Source organism: Genypterus blacodes, unplaced genomic scaffold (assembly GCF_046128005.1).
Source record: "Genypterus blacodes isolate CSIRO-AG114 ecotype Tasmania unplaced genomic scaffold, CSIRO-AGI_Gbla_v1 ptg000277l_1, whole genome shotgun sequence".
Taxonomy (NCBI): Eukaryota; Metazoa; Chordata; class Actinopteri; order Ophidiiformes; family Ophidiidae; genus Genypterus; species Genypterus blacodes.
This window is the reverse complement of record NW_027467068.1, coordinates 276003-293225: the sequence shown is the minus strand read 5'-3', so window position 1 is coordinate 293225 and position 17223 is coordinate 276003. Positions and strand designations below refer to the sequence as shown.

General features: G+C 51.1%; 2 protein-coding genes across 2 annotated transcripts in view; one reads left to right on the top strand and one right to left on the bottom strand.

The window, feature by feature from the left end:
* Positions 1 to 915: 915 nt before the first annotated feature.
* Positions 916 to 14001, bottom strand: cpped1 (calcineurin-like phosphoesterase domain containing 1; the record flags this gene model as incomplete). The annotated part of the gene is made up of 6 exons (XM_076171982.1): positions 13770 to 14001; positions 10212 to 10430; positions 1747 to 1919; positions 1365 to 1484; positions 1124 to 1256; positions 916 to 945 (listed from the first exon to the last, which is right to left on the bottom strand). Coding segments are annotated over exons 1-6 (745 nt in total), but the record flags the coding sequence as incomplete, so codon positions are not given.
* A 1593-nt stretch (positions 14002 to 15594) lies between these two features.
* Positions 15595 to 17223, top strand: part of shisa9a (shisa family member 9a) — a 30791-nt gene continuing 29162 nt past the window's right edge. The window contains exons 1-2 of the mRNA XM_076171984.1: positions 15595 to 16109; positions 17113 to 17219. Coding sequence (XP_076028099.1) covers positions 15595 to 16109; positions 17113 to 17219 — 622 coding nt within the window. The remainder of the gene's footprint in view (positions 16110 to 17112; positions 17220 to 17223) is intronic.

Here is a 17223-nt window from a genome sequence, read left to right as displayed (position 1 = left end):
TTCCTGTCCTGGTTGACAGACGGCTCGACCTTTCAGCCTCTTGTCATGTATGAGACGATGTGACTGAACACTGACAGCTCGCCGTCAAATCCTCTCCCTTCACTGATCAGATGCAGCTTGCAGCACATCTCACACACACACACACACACACACAATGTATATGCATACAAACATGAAATAATCATGCTCTATATGCACCTCTGGACGCTCTATACGAAGCTCTGCAGCCGCTCAGTACCATGTGGGGCGTTAACATTTAATAAGCCCGTACACGTCCTGCATGTAGACGCAATTCATTATCGCCGGGACAACATGTGTGAACAAGCGTGTGGATGAGCAGAGGTGAGGCCGTGCGGCGTGTTCCCTCTGGCACCCAACACGCCGCCGCACCCTCAGAAAGCCGCTAAGCATCGCCCTTTAAATCTTTAACCAGTGCTCACAGGGAGAAGCAATCCATTATGAGGGAGGGAGGAGGGGCGTGGGGGGGGGCGACGGGCCGTGGCGGTTAAATACATGCTGGAATAATGGCGGGATAATGAAATTAATACCAGCGCCCGCCAGTCACCTTGATGCATGATTGAAGAGCAGCGAACGTGTGCCAGCGAGAAGGTCCTGTCAATCAACCCTGCAGAGCTGCCAGGCCTGAGTGTGTGAGTGTGTGTGTGAGTGAGTGAGTGTGAGTGTGTGAGTGTGTGAGTGTGTGTGTGTGTGTGAGTGCAGTAAGCCGCCGCCTTGTTGTCCTTGTGTGAGTTTCCTGCGTCAGACTCTTATGAGCTCACAACAAAAGGATTTGATTATGGGACGATTCTCCTTATAGCAAGTGAATGCATTCATTAATTCTATTATTCCTATGGTGTGTGTGTGTGTGTGTGCGTGTGTGTGTGTGTGTAAGAGGCTCCTCCTGTTACCACTTACTGGCGTTCTCCTCCTCATTGCCAGTGAGCTCTGGATGGTTGAGCACAGATGAAAGGTTTGCACAGATAAATCAGCTGAGAACGTTTCAGAGAGAGACTCTACTTCCTCATCGTCACCTTCAACCAAACACTTAAGACTTTAACCCTAATGTGGATTCAAAGAGTCCACAGTTGTCAAAGTATCCTTGAGCAAGGCACTGGACACCTACCTGCCCTCTTGAACTTGTCCAGCAGCTTTTTCCTGACGGCCTTCTGCAGGTTGAAGTAATCGTCCTCTTCATCCGGGCTCTTCAGGTACAGAGGAATGTGCTGGAACACCAGGAGGTGTTTGGGTTTGGGCGCCTGAACCGAGACAAAGACCAGGAATCAGTTAAGACCAGACCCGACACACACACACACACACACGAGCAACATCTCCATGAGTCAGACAGGAGTAGACGCTGCTCGTACCGTGCAGGCCCGGCTCAGCTGCTCCTCCAGCCAGCTCTCCTGGGCCTCCTTCAGATGAGGGGAGGCCGAGCCGTCCAAGTAGAACTGGGAGTTCAGAACCAGACAGAAGACTCCACCCACCTGGGACGACAGAGGAGACAGAGACGAGGCAGACGATGGTAAAGCAAACCTCATTCACAAACAGCTCAGGTGTGGATGAAGAGCAGAGGAAGAGGAGCTGCGTTGTTTACGTTGTTCTTATACATTGGATCTGTTGACCTGCTGGTGAGCAACAGAGGATGGATGCAGGATCCTCTCCTCTTACACTCTGATGCTATTACCAGCACCTCTATAGATACAGATACACTTCTACTGCCCTGCTCTCCCTGCTCTCCCTGCTCACCCAGAAACTGAAGTAGTCGTCCCCCCAGGCGCTGCAGTACTGCTGCACGGTTGCCGGCGTGGGGACGTTGCCAAGGTCATGGTTCCCACTGACGAACACCAGAGGGATGGAGCTGTCCGTCCCCTTCAGGGCCGCCTTCAGGTCACGCTCCTGACCTTCTCTGTACTCCGTGCCTGCGGGGAGACGGAGAGGGACTGGTTAGGATGCGGGGCCACACACACGTCAACAAAGATGTTTGGCGTTTCCCCGGCGACTGGGCCACGAGGAGGAGGGGGGGCGGTGGTGAGGAGGGTTCAGAAAATGGAGGTTGTGAAGGCCGGTGCGTCTGTGGGATCTCTCATCTTTACACATCCTGAAACTCTAACCTGGGCAGGACAGAGTGAGGGAGAGGAAGAGGAAGAGAGGAGGAGAGGAGGAGAGGAGGAGAGGATGTCATAAGAGCGCTGTCAGGTTGCGAGGTGTACAGGTGAGCGCGGCCTGAGGGCAGGGGGATGACCTGGTAATGATGACAGCTCCCACCATGATCAATGCACTGTACAGCTCTACTCTCCGTCACCATGGTTACCCACATGCAGAGAGCGGCGTTCCGGTGAAAGCCTTCCCAGAGCTCACGCCGAATGAAATCCAACTTCTTCTCCCCCCCTCCCCCTCCCCGTTTTTGTTGTTTGTTTCGGAGTGCAAATCACCGACCGGAGAGGAGAGGAGAGAACAGGAGAGGAGAGAAGAGGACAGGAGAGGAGAGGAGAGGAGAGAAGAGAAGAGAAGAGGACAGGAGAGAAGAGAAGAGAAGAGAAGAGAAGAGAAGAGAAGAGAAGAGAAGAGAAGAGAAGAGAAGAGAAGAGAAGAGAAGAGAAGAGAACAGGAGAGGAGAGGAGAGGAGAGGAGAGGACAGGACAGGAAAGGAGAGGAGAGGAGAGGAGAGGACAGGACAGGAGAGGAGAGGAGAGGAGAGGAGAGGAGAGGAGGTCGTTCGTTTAACAGGGAGAGGAGAGGAGAGGAGAGGAGAGGAGAAGAGAGGAGAGAAGAGGACAGGAGAGGAGAGAAGAGGACAGAAGAGGACAGGAGAGAAGAGAAGAGAAGAGAAGAGAAGAGAAGAGAAGAGAAGAGAAGAGAAGAGAAGAGAAGAGAAGAGAAGAGAAGAGAACAGGAGAGGAGAGGAGAGGAGAGGAGAGGAGAGGAGGTCGTTCGTTTAACAGGGAGAGGAGAGGAGAGGCCAGGCGCTGCTCTACACGCCGCTCTGCTCCGCACGCCGCTCCGCACGGCAAAATAAAAGGCCGGGCTGTTTGGAGCCGTATGGATCAGAGTCTATTTATAATGGAGACTGTTTATCAAACAAAGCTATGCATGTATTCCTCCTCTGGTCTCTCCCTCCTCCTTCATCTGTGTAATTATTTTACTGGCCTACTTTGGGAGCAAACGTCTCCTTGGATGTTTGGATCGACTCGCTTACATAAGAGCCTCTTCTCTTTCTTGTTCCCACAGAACATCTTGTGCGTGACAGAGGGAGAGAACGAACGCCGCGTTTAAAAAATGCAGATAAAAAAAAAAAAAAGGTAAAGAGCTGCGTTTCATCCGCCGCTCTGCCGCTCCTCTGCCCGGGTGTGCTGCTCTGTCGACAGGACGCACGAGACACGACAGCCCCTCTCTCTCTCTCTCTTTGGAGAACAGATCCCTCGTGACGCTTTGAGGATGAAGGATGGAGGAGAAGAAGAAGAAGAAGAAGAAGAAGAAGAGCCGGCCTGTGACACAGAATCACAGCACGGCGATTACGCAACACTCAACTCAGTAAAGCAGACGTATTGATCTGATCATTGTACGGGACGCTGCGTGAAGGGCGAGGAAGAGGAAGAGGAAGAGGGAGAAGAGGACAGAGACAATGGAGTCGGGGATGACTAGGAGTAAGAGGACAAAGGAGACAATGAAGAGGACGACTGAGGACTAGGAGTAAGAGGACAAAGGAGACAATGAAGAGGACGACTGAGGACCAGGAGGAAGAGGCAGCAGAGGAGCTTATAGGGAGGAAGACGAGGAGGAATGGAAAGAGGATGGAAGGAGGAAGAGGAAGGAGAGCAGCAGGAAGAAGACGTGAATGAGTGCACAGGGATAAATACAGGAAATGAGGAAATCCTGCAGCGGCACAGACGGAGACCAAAACACGGAGAGAAGAAGAAGATGAAGAAGAAGAAATAGATAAAGTGACGTCGTCTCACTTTAACAGCTTCAGTCTTAGTTTAGGTTTGATTAGTTTGCTGAGTCAGACTGTCAGACAAACACACACACACACTGACTCACTCTCACTTGCTTACGAAGCCATCCAACACACACACAGACACACACACACACACACACACACACTCTCCAAGTAGAACTGCCAAGAGTTCAGACGTAAACTCTGCATAAATATTATCCCAAGTTCTTCTGAGCTCAAACTGCAGAGCGGCTGCGAGACTTTGGCCCAGCAACCCAGCAGATCCTCTTCACGCCGCCACGTCACAACCTCAGCTGCTCCGTATTTACCCTACTGTTCAGCCTGTGTGAAAACGGCCCCTCTTCGCCCATTAGGTGGCCTCTCAAACACTCGGGGGCACAGAGATGAAGATCTTAACGTCTGGACCAGCAGAGGAGCCGTCGCTGCTGCCATATGCTCTGACATGTGTGAGCCCGGAGCGCTGGTGGAGGAGCCTCTTCTTCACGGCCCGCTACACGCTCACAACCATCACCATTATCACCATTACTTCAAGCTCTTACTTCCTGTTTTTCCAATGGAATCTCGTCTTAGAGAGAAGGTGGAGATCTCCTCAGGTCACAATCAGAGCTGGAAACAAGGAGCCAGCGTCGACGCCGTGAAGGGAAATGAGCTGCGTTTGATCATCTGTCATCCCCTCACACTGATTCATTCAAATTCTATTCATAACTCATCATCATCATCATCATCATCACTACATTTATGAGTTTTTAAGGGGGAAAGGTAAAATAAAGTGGCAACAGAAACTCTTCTTGTTATTGAATCACTGATGAATCCTTCTCCTACTCCCTAACTCCATATATTAGTATAATGATCAGCCTGTAATGAGTCCAGATCTTTGGTTTCCTCACGCCGGCTGAGTCACGGCTTGTTTTGCTCTGTGAGGGGCTGACAGGCCGACAGAGGAACGACTCTATCCGTATTCATTATTCTACAAACAGCCGCAGGAACGAAGCCGGGACGTGGAGCGGCAGGCTCAGGTCTGATGATGTCAGACACTCAGACCCTTCCTTCCTCCACTGACCCTGCTGGATCCATCAAACCGGTGGAGTGAAGGAGAACGTGCCCTTTAGCAAGGCACCTGCCCTTGTCAGCCGCACCAGTAGAGCTGCTCGGTTGCTTAAGAACAGAAGAGTGTGTTTACGCTCCACGACGCCTCTGAGGGCCGATCCGTCTTTCGCCTCCTCGGCTGTGTCGGCCATTGAGTAAGGAGTAGTACATCGGTCTCTCTCTCTCTCTCTCCCTCCCTCTCTCTCTCTCTCTGACAGAGCGGCGGCCTCGTTCCTTTGATGCCACCCTGTGATTCTCAGACCTTGACAGGAGACCTCGGCAGCTTCTCTTCTTCAGCCTGTCGAACGCCGCGCTTCACTCCTCTCTTGTTCCCGTAAAGACTAGTTGTCGAGGCGGCACAAAGGATTTGACGAGCGGCGTCTCGCTGTCGGACGCAGTTTCTAAAAACTTAAACGGCTGTCGTCTCACCGTGGAAGGACCTCCATTTCCTTCAGGACAGAGGGACTAAGTGATCTTCTCCCAAAAGAGAAAAGGAGCCGACACCGATGAACACGTCGACGTCACAACAGAGTTCTGAGTTCCGCTCCTTCCTGGCATTGACCAAGCTGGGTTCCTCTCACGCCGACATGGGAACTCTGTGCTTCCTGGGTCACTGTTAGATGTTTAAGCGCCAAAGCGTTGATCGACATTCCCCATCTCCTCACAGACCTTTGGTGGTTATCCACAGCTCCCTCAGAAACCTATTAGCGCTGGAGAACCTCCAGTGGATGAAACGCACACGGGAATCTCCTCCACTAGGCCAGAGAAGAAAAAGACTCCGCTCCTCTGCCTCTGAGTCCCACGGCGAGTCGACACTTTATCCGCCTTCAACGCCAATTAAAGCGGTATCCGCACTTACCGGGAGGGGACAGGGGTGTCCCAAGGTCACCTCCAATTCACCTTTGCGAGTTTCACACTGACGCAGCGACGCGGAGACGCACTTGAACACTTCACCCCGCCGGATCACGGGGAACATCCCTAACAAACCCCCCGAGACTCGCCTCCAATCCTTTGTAGTGCTCATTAGGAGAGTGTTAAGTCCAGCATGTTTCTCTAATCTAATCAGCTCCCCTATCTCACACACACACACACACACCCTCCCGCTCTTTATCCTCTTCATTTGTCAGCTTTGAAAATAAGCGAGAGAAAGCCACAAGGGACAGAGAGAGAGAGAGAGAGAGAGAGAGAGAGAGAGAGAGAGAGAGAGAGAGAGAGAGAGAGAGAGAGAGAGAGAGAGAGAGAGAGAGAGAGAGAGAGAGAGAGAGAGAGAGAGAGAGAGAGAGAGAGAGAGAGAGAGAGAGAGAGAGAGATTGGAAGTTGGAGGAAAAGTGAGATTGAAGGAAGTCCTTGAGACAAGCGTGCGTCTCTTGGGGTTTACGAGCAGAGGAGACTGAAAGGAAAGGGATCAAGGAGCCATCTTGACAGTGAGGATCCGGATGTCGTGATGATGAAGTTCTGGGAAACAAACTCCACATCCTGGCTCCTTGATACCGTGAGGAGTTTGTTTGTTTTAGAAGTTCTAAGGTTTGGCCTGGAGTTTGCGTTCAGTGTGCAGCCGCCTGGACCGCTGTGATGAAGGGGGCCGACCAAAGCCTCCTCTGAGTCCATCCGGCTCCCACCGAGCTCTGAAGGTCCGCCCCCACACTGACAGACACGTGGGTCCAATCAGCAGAACCAGCAGACACTTTGATTCATCCACGCTGCGGAGAGATTCATCAGTGGCAAGAATGACGGAGTGTGTTTGTGTACGAGTGTCAGACTTGCAAATGAAGGTTGTCAAAAATAAGGTATGAGGCACGCGACTGTGGCTGTTGACTAAAAAGGAAGCAAGCAGACGAGGCTGGAGGACAGAAAACAAGAGTGAGTGTGAGGGTAGGAGAGGAGAGGAGAGGAAGAGTGAAACCGTGGGAACAGAAATACAGTTGCCAATTTCCTGTGGCTGACAGGCAGCAGTGTTGACAAGGCCGGCTGACAGTCCACTTCCCCCGGCCACAACACATTCACTCTGTAAATAAACAGTTGAAGGGGAAATGTCAGGAGAAGGGAGGAAGGAGCAGCTCCGGCTATGATATCTCCTCCCCCCCCCCCCGCCCAACCCCCTCCAGGAGTCGCCCCGGTTGCCAGGCAAGTGACAGACGTGGCGAGTAATGAGGATGGCACACACAACCTGCTCTGCCCGGGCTGACAGTAACAAGAGCTGATGCCGCGGCGTTTAAAGGTCCCCGAGGCCCGGCGGTTTAAACCCGGGGCTCAGGCTCTCTGTGCCTCTGATACCGAGCTGCTGCGACCTATAAACGCCACCGATCAGAGAGAGGCGGCCGGCGGGCGAGGGAGCGAGCGAGCGAGCGAGCGTGGAGATGATGAGGATGCTGGGACGCCCACAGCAGGAGCGTCAGACGGGAAGGAGGAGAAAGCTTCCTGACAAATGAGCCGTCATGTTGACCCAAAGGAGAAGAGTTTCTACAAATGATACAAAAAAAGAGAGAGAACTTTCTACCTCTGGTGCTGCATTGCGTAATCTGGAGTTTAGGAGTGAAGCCAGCGACACGTTCATTACAGGCGTATCTGACATGTAATCAGTAACACAGCGAGGGAGAGGCAGAGAGAGGAGGAGAGAGGGAGAGGAGGAGAGAGGAGGAGAGAGGGAGAGGAGGAGGGAGAGAGGGAGAGAGGGAGAGAGGGAGGGAGAGTTCTGTCTCCCCCCTGGAGGCCGGGCCGACGCCTCATGCCGGCGCTCTAATTGTCATGCAAAGGTAGTTTTGCGTTTGGTTTGTGACTCGCGGCGTTTTCAGCTTCATCGTTTCCTCTGCATTCAGGTCTCGCCTCCACGTTCCTGTTCCCCACTCTGAGAGCTGCACATGAACGCAACACGCAGGGGTTTCTTGGTTTAGAGCGGCGCTCACGCAATGAATCACAGACTGATTGACAGAAGGGATTTACACACACATTGTGTCCATGTGCTCGACGGCGATGAGGGGCTTTGTTTACTCGGCTGTTGTTTCAGGTCCCGGCTCGGTTGAGGAGATATATTTGTCTGGTTAGACAGCAGAAGTGTCGGGCGACTTTGGAACCCAGCTGCCAGCGAGGCAAACAAGAAGCTGGCTGCTCCGCTTCCAACACATCTATCAGTGCTGGCCCGGGCACACACACACACACACACACACACACACAGGCACACAGCAGCTTTGTCAATTAATGAATCAAAAAAGTTTTCCCATTCTGTGTTCAAAGGAAAGATCTCGCTTTGATTCAAACTGCTTGAAGGGATCCAGGTGTCGTCACAGGGGGCTCTGCTGTTTACAGAACACACACACTTCACTAAGAGGACGGAGAGGGAGAGGGAGAGGGAGAGGGGGAGAGGGAGAGGGAGAGCAGCAGCCACAAACACACAGGATCCAGTCCCCGATGGCGGCTGAGGAGCAGGCGGGACGGAACCAGCTGCACCGCAAACCGAACCTGGCTGCGCTCTCTCAGATCAGCTGCTGTCACGGGGGGGAGCGGTCTGTTTACACACTCATTTAGAGACGCGCCTCAACGTGGAACACTCGGGCGCAGAGAAGCCGTCCCAGAGCCAATGTTCTTCACAGAGAGCATTACTTAGATTAGGACGCTCTCACAGGGCGGCGAGGAGAACACGAGTCATTCTACTGGAGACGGGTTCCATTCTGGTTCCATTCTGTTTAGAGACGGATGAATGTCGGGCGAGAAGCTTCTCCTCCTCCTCCTCCTCCTCCTCCTCCTCCTCCTCCTCCTCCTCGCGTCTCACACCGACACGACGCCGTGTAATAAGGAATGTTTTGTGGAAATTGGCTGGCGACACACAGCTGTGCATTCCCTCAGCATAATAACACAGAGCGTGTTCTTTGTCATGGCTACATCACATGTTGTGATGGATTTCTGCAGGTCATCACTTCTCCTACACCTGCAGCGCCGGGGTCACCGAGAAATCAATTCAGCCCCGAGGCACAAACACGACAAACGCTCCTCTAGAATCAGACTCTCACACACGCACACACACACACACACACACACCAAGGAAACCCGGGGAAGTGTTACCGGGCTGAGGTGGAAACGTTCTGCCGGTGTTTCTCTGGTATTGTAAATGGATTTGATTGGGTGGGCGTCGCTCTGTCACCCTGTCACAACCAGAGAGATAAAACTGAACAGATTGATTCCTCTTAACTGCACACTTGACAAAATATTGATGGCTGACGTGTGGATGGATCCAACATGATGCATGGCACACACACACACACACACACACGTGATAAGAGAAAGGCTCCATCCGTCTGACAGAGGCGGCTGAGCAGCAGGAACACTCAGCTGTTTACATCCCAGACCGAGGAGTTCAGATTCAAAACTCAGACGAGGGCGAGGAGATGACTGATGTTAAACAGAGGGCTGAGCCTGAGCAGCAGTGTGTGACTTAACAGAGACGTAGCGCCTCCTATTGATGGAATCTGAGTGGAGAGGAAACCTTTAAGTGCAACAGAAAGACCATTAAGCAGAAGTGGAACGCTTAACCGCTTCCCCCGGTACAAGAGTTTAACGGCTCTGATAGAATATGAAAGGGGGTCGGCTGCAGCTTGTAATCTCTCTGGAGAACACGACTCCTTCTCTGGACCTGAGAGCAGCGGGTCATGTCGTACAGGAGAGGCTGGGGACATCAACCAAGCTAATGGGGAGGAGGTGGAACTACAGAGCGTCTCCTCACAGATTGATGTTATTGTTGTTAGGAGACGGGGGAAAGTTGGGGTGAAGACATTAAAGTAAGTGCAGCCTGCCTGTCTGTCTGTCTGAGGTAACAGATGTCCTGATATAACACTTGTGGGATCACAGCTCTATCATTTGGACTCAGTAAGAGGCGGAGTTTAATCTCATGCAGCAGACATCTGTGAGTTCACATTATGTCCTCCAGCAGGAGGCCGATAATTGGAAGCTACCTAGGCTGATCAAATTGGGTTTTTACTCTCCATAAAGCCTGAGTGTCCACTGGGAGCGTCTCACTGCTGTGCCTCCTCCTCCTCCTCCTCCTCCTCAGCTCGTCTTTAATAGAGAAGATGTACTGTGGCACTTCCTCTACGCACTTCACAACTTCACAACCCCTGCACAGTCTGAATGCAGAGCGTCTCCTCGGTGTGTAGAGTGGTGTGTGTGTGTGTGTGTGTACCTGGCAGGGCGTGGACCAGGTCTCCACACAGCACCATGAACCTGGGTCTGGGTCTGAGCCGGTTCACCGCCCTCACCGCCCGCTTGGTGAGATGAACCTCGTCGGCCCAGACTTCTCCCCCGCTGTCGCTGTCGCCGTCTTTCCAGGCTTTCATCAGGCCCAGCTGGGGGTCGGCAGCCTGGATGAAGCAGAAGGGACCCTTCCACTCGCTCTCTGCACCTGGAGGGAGAGACGGGAGCAGGAGGTTTACATTCAGCAGGGGTGGGGAAACGCTGAGCCTCACAGATCAGCTCGCCGCTAAAGATCTGCTGTCAGAAGCTCCTGGTGGAAGCTTCGCACTCATCCCGGGGATCAATCCAGCAGCAGAGGAGCCGTGTGCAGGGTTAGGGTTCGCAGCAGCAGCGGGGATGTGATGTGCAGCCTTTTGTCAAGGTTGTACACACTCAATAATTTACAAACGCATGCCTGTGATGAGGAGGGAGTGTTGACATCATCCTGAGGTTACGTAACAGAAGAGCTCTACAACCTAATCACTCACATATCCATCAACAACGCAGCGTGCCGTTTCTGTGGACGTTGTAAACACACTCGGCTCTGCACAGTCATTAAAAAAAATGGAGATGACAGGTTAGGACTCGAGAGGAAGCACAGCCGAGTCGCCCTGCTGCTCCGGAGCGGACAGATGCTAAACAGCAGCGCTGCGTCTCTCTCCTGCTAGTTCGTGTACGATATGTTTACCCCCCCTTCACACACACACACACACACACACACACAGCAGGGGGATACGCGTTGATGGGCCTCCTCTGAGTGTTTAAACACGCTCCGTATCTCTTTCCCAAACCTAGTTCACGACGGCTCTGTCCGGAGGAATCTTAAAGGCAGAGGAGCGACGGAGAGGAAGAGCCGGAGAATCAGAGGGAAACTCCACGACCAAACGCTCGGGAATGATCCTGCCACTGTGACTGACATGTGAGAGCATGAAGAAGACGGGGAGAGAGTGTGTGAGCTGTTCCTTCACTCCTTCACTCAAACCCGCTACAATTCACTACAATTAGGAGTTCCTTCATGACGGTTTGATGCATTGTGACGTTTTCTGCTCACTTATTTGAGATTTTGAGGGCAGGAACGAAGAATGGAGGGGATTCAGACGACTAGACAGGGGATCGACCCTGACAGGATGGAGACAAAGCAAACAGAAGAAGAGTATCTGGATGAAGGAGGTGAACACAGGGCACCATGTTGTGTCAGAGCATTACATCATCAGCCTCAGCTTCTTCCTCCTCATACAGCCTGGCTTTGTCCTATAAACTGACAAGATGTTATAAGAGGACCCAACTCCAAACTGTGTCTCAGCTTGTGTGTGTGTGTGTGTGTGTGTGTGTGTGTGTGTGTGTGTGTGTGTGTGTGTGTGTGTGTGTGCATATGGTGATCATTACCTCACCATACACACCTCAGCACACACAGAAGGGCTCGTCTTCCTCGCAGTGTAATCTATTCAAATCACTTTGGCACACAACGGGAAGAAGTGCACATACGAACACACACACACACACCAGCGCATGTCAGTGCCACTCCTCTGGGACTTATTAGCCATCTTCTTAGTCAGAGTCCTTAACAACATGCGGCCTTTGCTCTCAGAAACATCAGCAGGCTCTTTGCTGCTGCCTCAGACTTTATAGTAGCACGTCTCTCTCTCTCTCTCCGGAGCCGGATGTGTGAACTATTCCTGCAGACAAACACTGAAAAAGAAATAAGCAAAGGCACGAAAACAAGGGTTGCAAAGCTCCCGCGACAGGAGATAAGAGACGGCAGCTTTGCTCCGCTTCAAATATGAATCACAGGGAAGTCTCAGGTGGCGGCTGGTTCGCTCTAAACAAGGCTAATCATCGTCTCACATGTAGACACCAGGGGGAATGAGAGAGGAGTGAACAGTCAAAGGCTTCACTGGAGTTCCCTCAAAGCTGTCAGAAGAGCTGAGGCACTTCAGAGAGAATAACAGGAGCACGTCAGAGATCATCAAACTGCTCTGTGAAACACCTTTGACCTTTGGCGGGACCTGAGACTGAGACTGAGTCCAAACTGAGCTGCTCCTTCGGGCTCCACCTGAGAGTCCAGCTGCTGTTCTGTGTGTCAAATGACTAATGACGTCGCAGTAAACCCCAACAATAACGTTATTGTTATTAGAAGTGTTAGATCTGAAGGTAAATGAGAGTCAAAGTGCTCCACGCAGTGTTGAATGACTGTCGCGACTAGGGTGGCCAGACGTCCGGCTTTAGGCCGGACAGTCCGGCTTTTCAATGCCCTGTCCGGCGTCTGGCGCAGCATCAAGCCGGACGTGTATTTGTCCTCCATTTTTAGGCACTACCCACACAGCAAAAAGACTCCACGGATTCGCCGCGGAGGTATCGCGGCTTCCGAAGCGGACCCGCGAAACGGACCCGTATCGGCGTCCACTTGCAATGTCAGATCTGCTGATTGGCTAAGAGCGGTGTCAGATAAATCTCCGCTATATCATTGGTTAAAAACGTAAACAAGGCACCGCAAGTGTGTGTCAATCTCACTTATTACTGCACAGAGGTGTAGAAGAAGTTCATTGGAAACAAAAAAAACTCTTGGATGCAGCCAGGAAAGAACAGAAGTATTGCAGATAGACAATCAACTAGTCTTATGATTTCACTGAGGGGCTACATGAAATATTCATACAATACAGATTTTTGAAGGGTTGATTCTTGCAGTATTCTTGCTATGTTGTTATTTGTACCAGTCCCTGCAGGATATAAACAGGCCGAGGGGCAGTGGGGGCTTGGAAGCCATGATGACAGAGGTGCTGTTGTCTCCTGAGCTGCTACATGTGAAGAGACCCAAATACTGACACACACACACACAGCTGAAGACACTGAAGACAAGTCCCCAAATGACTGAAGCACTTTAGAAATGCTATACTTTTTGAGCAGTTGAATGTAAATGTTGTTTTCTTTACAATCTCCTTTGTTGTTAACATAAAAGGTTATTTATGCTTTTCAAAAAAGCATTTTTTTATTATTATATATGTTACCTGTTATTTGTTTTTTACATTTGAGTCCACACATGTTATGCTTAGTGGCACATAAATTCAAATACTGTGAACAAACACTTTTTGACTTTTCATTCATATTTGTTCCTATTCAGCTACACAAACATCTTCAAACCACACAAAATTGTATTGTAAATGAGAGTATACCAGAGTCCTATGTACACCATGGTAATTTATTGATATGCCGCATAATGTCCTCCTTTTTGGTGTTATGGAAATGGTCACCCTAGTCGCGACTCTCAGACCACGTGACCTGACTCAAACTACTTTCAATGTTGTAAACAAAACCTAGCTTAGCCGCTTAGCCTGATAGTGGCTTCATAATGTGACATAACATTAAATAAAGACATTATAACAAAGCTAAATTAAATACATGAAATGTCTTTTTGAGCCCCGACCACCTCTTGAGTTGTGACACATGACTAATTCGTGTAAACAGTCAAGTTAAGGAGCGTTAGCAGCCGTTAGCTGGCTAATGAGGCTACCTTCGCTCAGTCCGCCGAACGTCCGATTCTTTGCCCGGAGGAAGATGTGGTTCTCCCCGCGGTCCGCCATGACATCCACCCGGTCACACGTTACTCTAAACACACCGCCGGGTCTGACGTTTCACCGTGCAGCCGCTGAGAAGACCCAGCTGTGTGTGTGTGTGTGTGTGTGTGTGTGTGTGTGATACTTAGCGCAACACTGACGGCTATCGGTAATCGATTACACTGCCTGACTGTGTGTGTGTGTGTGTGTGTGTGTGCTGTTTGCAGCCACACGGGGGACGCAGCAGGCACGTTGACACACACACGCAGAAAAGTTCACATTTAATCTGCGCCGTTATTATTGTGTACATAATTTAACGGTATAAGTTATTTTATTTATTTATTTATTTATTTATTCTCAAAACAAAAAATGTAATGAAACCCGTCGGTCAGTCAGAGCTGGAATACAAGAATCAATCAATAAAGGAATCAATCAATTATAATGACATCATACTTGCTGGTGGGTTATATGAATTCTGTGCCTTATTGTGATGTATATATTTATTTATCTAACTCTTCTTGATCACACGGGAGGAGGGTTGAATCGGTCAGCACCGTGGACAGAGCCTGGGGGCTTTCAGTACCAAGGAGAGCGCCCTATCAGACACCTATACGTCATCTTTTGCTCTTCATTTGACAGTCTGGGTTCGTCTCCAGATGCTTCTAATCCAGCCACCAAACTGTCCTCGCCTCTCAGATTAGGCTCCAATCATCATCATCATCATCATCCTGTCCTCAGTGTCCCCAGCAGCTGATAAACAAGACCGAGGACACCAAAGTGTCTGATTGAAAAGGATTTGAAAGGATTTGAAAGGATTCCAAATGTTTTTCCAACGAGGGCACTTTACTACTTTACTGCCAAATGATACAGCAGAAAGTAACTCTTCCACTAAACACATAATATAAATTAGAGTGAGCAAAAATGAGGCAATATATTTGCTCACATTCGTCTTACTGATGCTGAACCATCTTTAAAATATTGTTCATATATCAGATATGAATATTGGGAATTTGTGTTTATCTATCTGGTCGCTAAAATCATAAATGTGTGTGTGAGGATCTGTTTCAGCTGTGATGTCCCTCTGTGTGTGTCTGCACGTTCATCTGCGTGAGATTTCTTCTTTACGATTGAAAAAGCAGAAAGTGAAGAATGATGAAGCTCCCGCGTTTCTCCTCGATGGCGATGAAGAAATGCGCGATGTGCGTTGTTGTATCGTAACATTAGACTCACACACACGCGCGCGCGCACACGCACACACACACACACGCACACAAACAGACTCTCTCACCGTCCTCAGCCCTCCCCGTCCTCCTCCTCCTCCCCGTCCTCCTCCTCCTCCTCCTCCTCCTCCTCCTCCTCTCCGTTTGCGCACCAGGCTCTCCCACCCTCCACTCCTCCATTCGCTCACTGCGCTCCGGTCCTCGGTGCGGCTTGTGTCTCTGCTCCCGTGCGTAAGAGCGCACCGATGGATCTGTAGAGAGACGCGCCCCGGAGAAACGCAGCATCTGAGCCAGCCAACGCGTTTCTGGGCGGAGGAGAGGAAGAGGAAGAGGAGAACAGTTCGATTGAATCCATCTGATCCATCTCAGCGAACAAACACTTTCAGCTCTGCGCGTCTTTGGATGAGGACATGTTAGTAACGATGGTGATGAGCGCGGATGGCGGCTCGCTGCTGTGTGGATGTATGTTTCTGGACTTGTCCCCATATCATGACCGCGCGCCTTCCTGCTGCTCCCCAAGTCGTTTCGTCTCTGCGTGAAGTTGAACGGAGGAGAAGGCGCGATGACGGGCAGGTACTTTCTGCTCGCCTTCCTGTTGCTCAAAGTTATGGCTCTGGTGTGCAAGGCTGACGGGGAGCCCGGGCTGCTCGGGGGATTCGTTATGATCGCCACCACCAACGGCTCCCGGGAGGAGGAGAGCGTGTCCGAGGAGACCCCGCACACGGAGGACAAGTGCCGCGGCTACTACGACGTGATGGGCCAGTGGGACCCGCCGTTCATCTGCAAAACGGGCAATTATCTCTTCTGCTGCGGCACCTGTGGCTTCCGCTTCTGCTGCTCCTACAAACACTCGCGGCTCGACCAGGCCACCTGCAACAACAACGACATCCCGGAATGGCTGAAGACCGGCCAGACCCCCTACAAGAAGATGAACAAGATGCACGACAGCACCAAAGACAAGACGAACTTAATCGTCTACATCATTTGTGGAGTTGTGGCCATAATGGCGCTGGTGGGGATTTTCACCAAACTGGGACTGGAGAAGGCACACCGGCCCCAGAGGGAGAACATGTACAGGTGGGTCTCTCTCTCTCTCTCTCTCTCTCTCTCTGTCTGTCTGTCTGTCTGTCTGCCTGTCTGTCTCTTTGCCCCATATGACTAAAGCTCAGGGAATCAAAAAGACACAGAAAAATGCATAAATAGAGAAAACGATAAAAAAAAACTATAACACTCAGAAGAAACAATTCTCTCTCTCTCTCTCTCTCTCTCTCTCTCTCTACCTCTCTCTCCCTCTCCCTCTCTCTCTCCCTCTCTCTGTGTGCGCTTGTTTACACCAGACTCTCAGTAGCAGTAGTATATATGAAGCCTACGCACTGGAGATCTTTTGTTCGTTTGGCCCCGTGTATGTCAGCGAGTAAACAGTGATACTATAGGATACACACACATACACACACACACACACACCACAGCAGCAGCAGCAGCCTCCCCATTTCTGATTTTATAATACAGCATTAAAGGCGTTTCAGACCCACGGGCTTTGGTTTCTGGGCAACAGGAGCAACTTGTGTCATTATCTGTAATGTAGAGGGGAGGATGCTGCTCTACATGCTGCATCCAGCCATTAACGCCAGCAACTTCTCTCCAGGAAAGCTGCTCTATATGCTGTGTGATCCCCTTGATTGTTACAGAACGTATAGTGGAAGAATCCCCCCCTCCCTTCCCTTCTTCCTCTCCTCTCTCCTCTTACAGTTCCCTTCTAATCTGTCGACACATCCTCTCCTCTCCTCTCCTCTCCTCTCCTCTCCTCTTCGGTGTCAAGTTGTTGATTCCCTGCCGGCTTTCAGAGACACACTACACGCATCACCTCCGTATAGATGGCTCAGCCTCTCGTGTACCTGAATGCATCATATCTCCAGTCGGCTCCTTCCAGACAGCTTAATGAAAAGACGGTGTGCAGTGGCGCAACCCAACCAAATAATTCAATCAGCCATGCATCCCCCCATCCGTCCATACATCCATCCTCATACTGTGGCCTCTGTCTCAACCCCCCCCCCCCCTCCTCTTCCTCTCCCTCTGACAGGGCCGTGGCCAACGTGCTGCAGGGCGGGTGTCCAGGTGAGCCGTACCGGGGGGAGGAGGCCCTGGGGATGCACTCGCAGCACTTCGTCTCCCGGCCCACCAACCTGCGTGA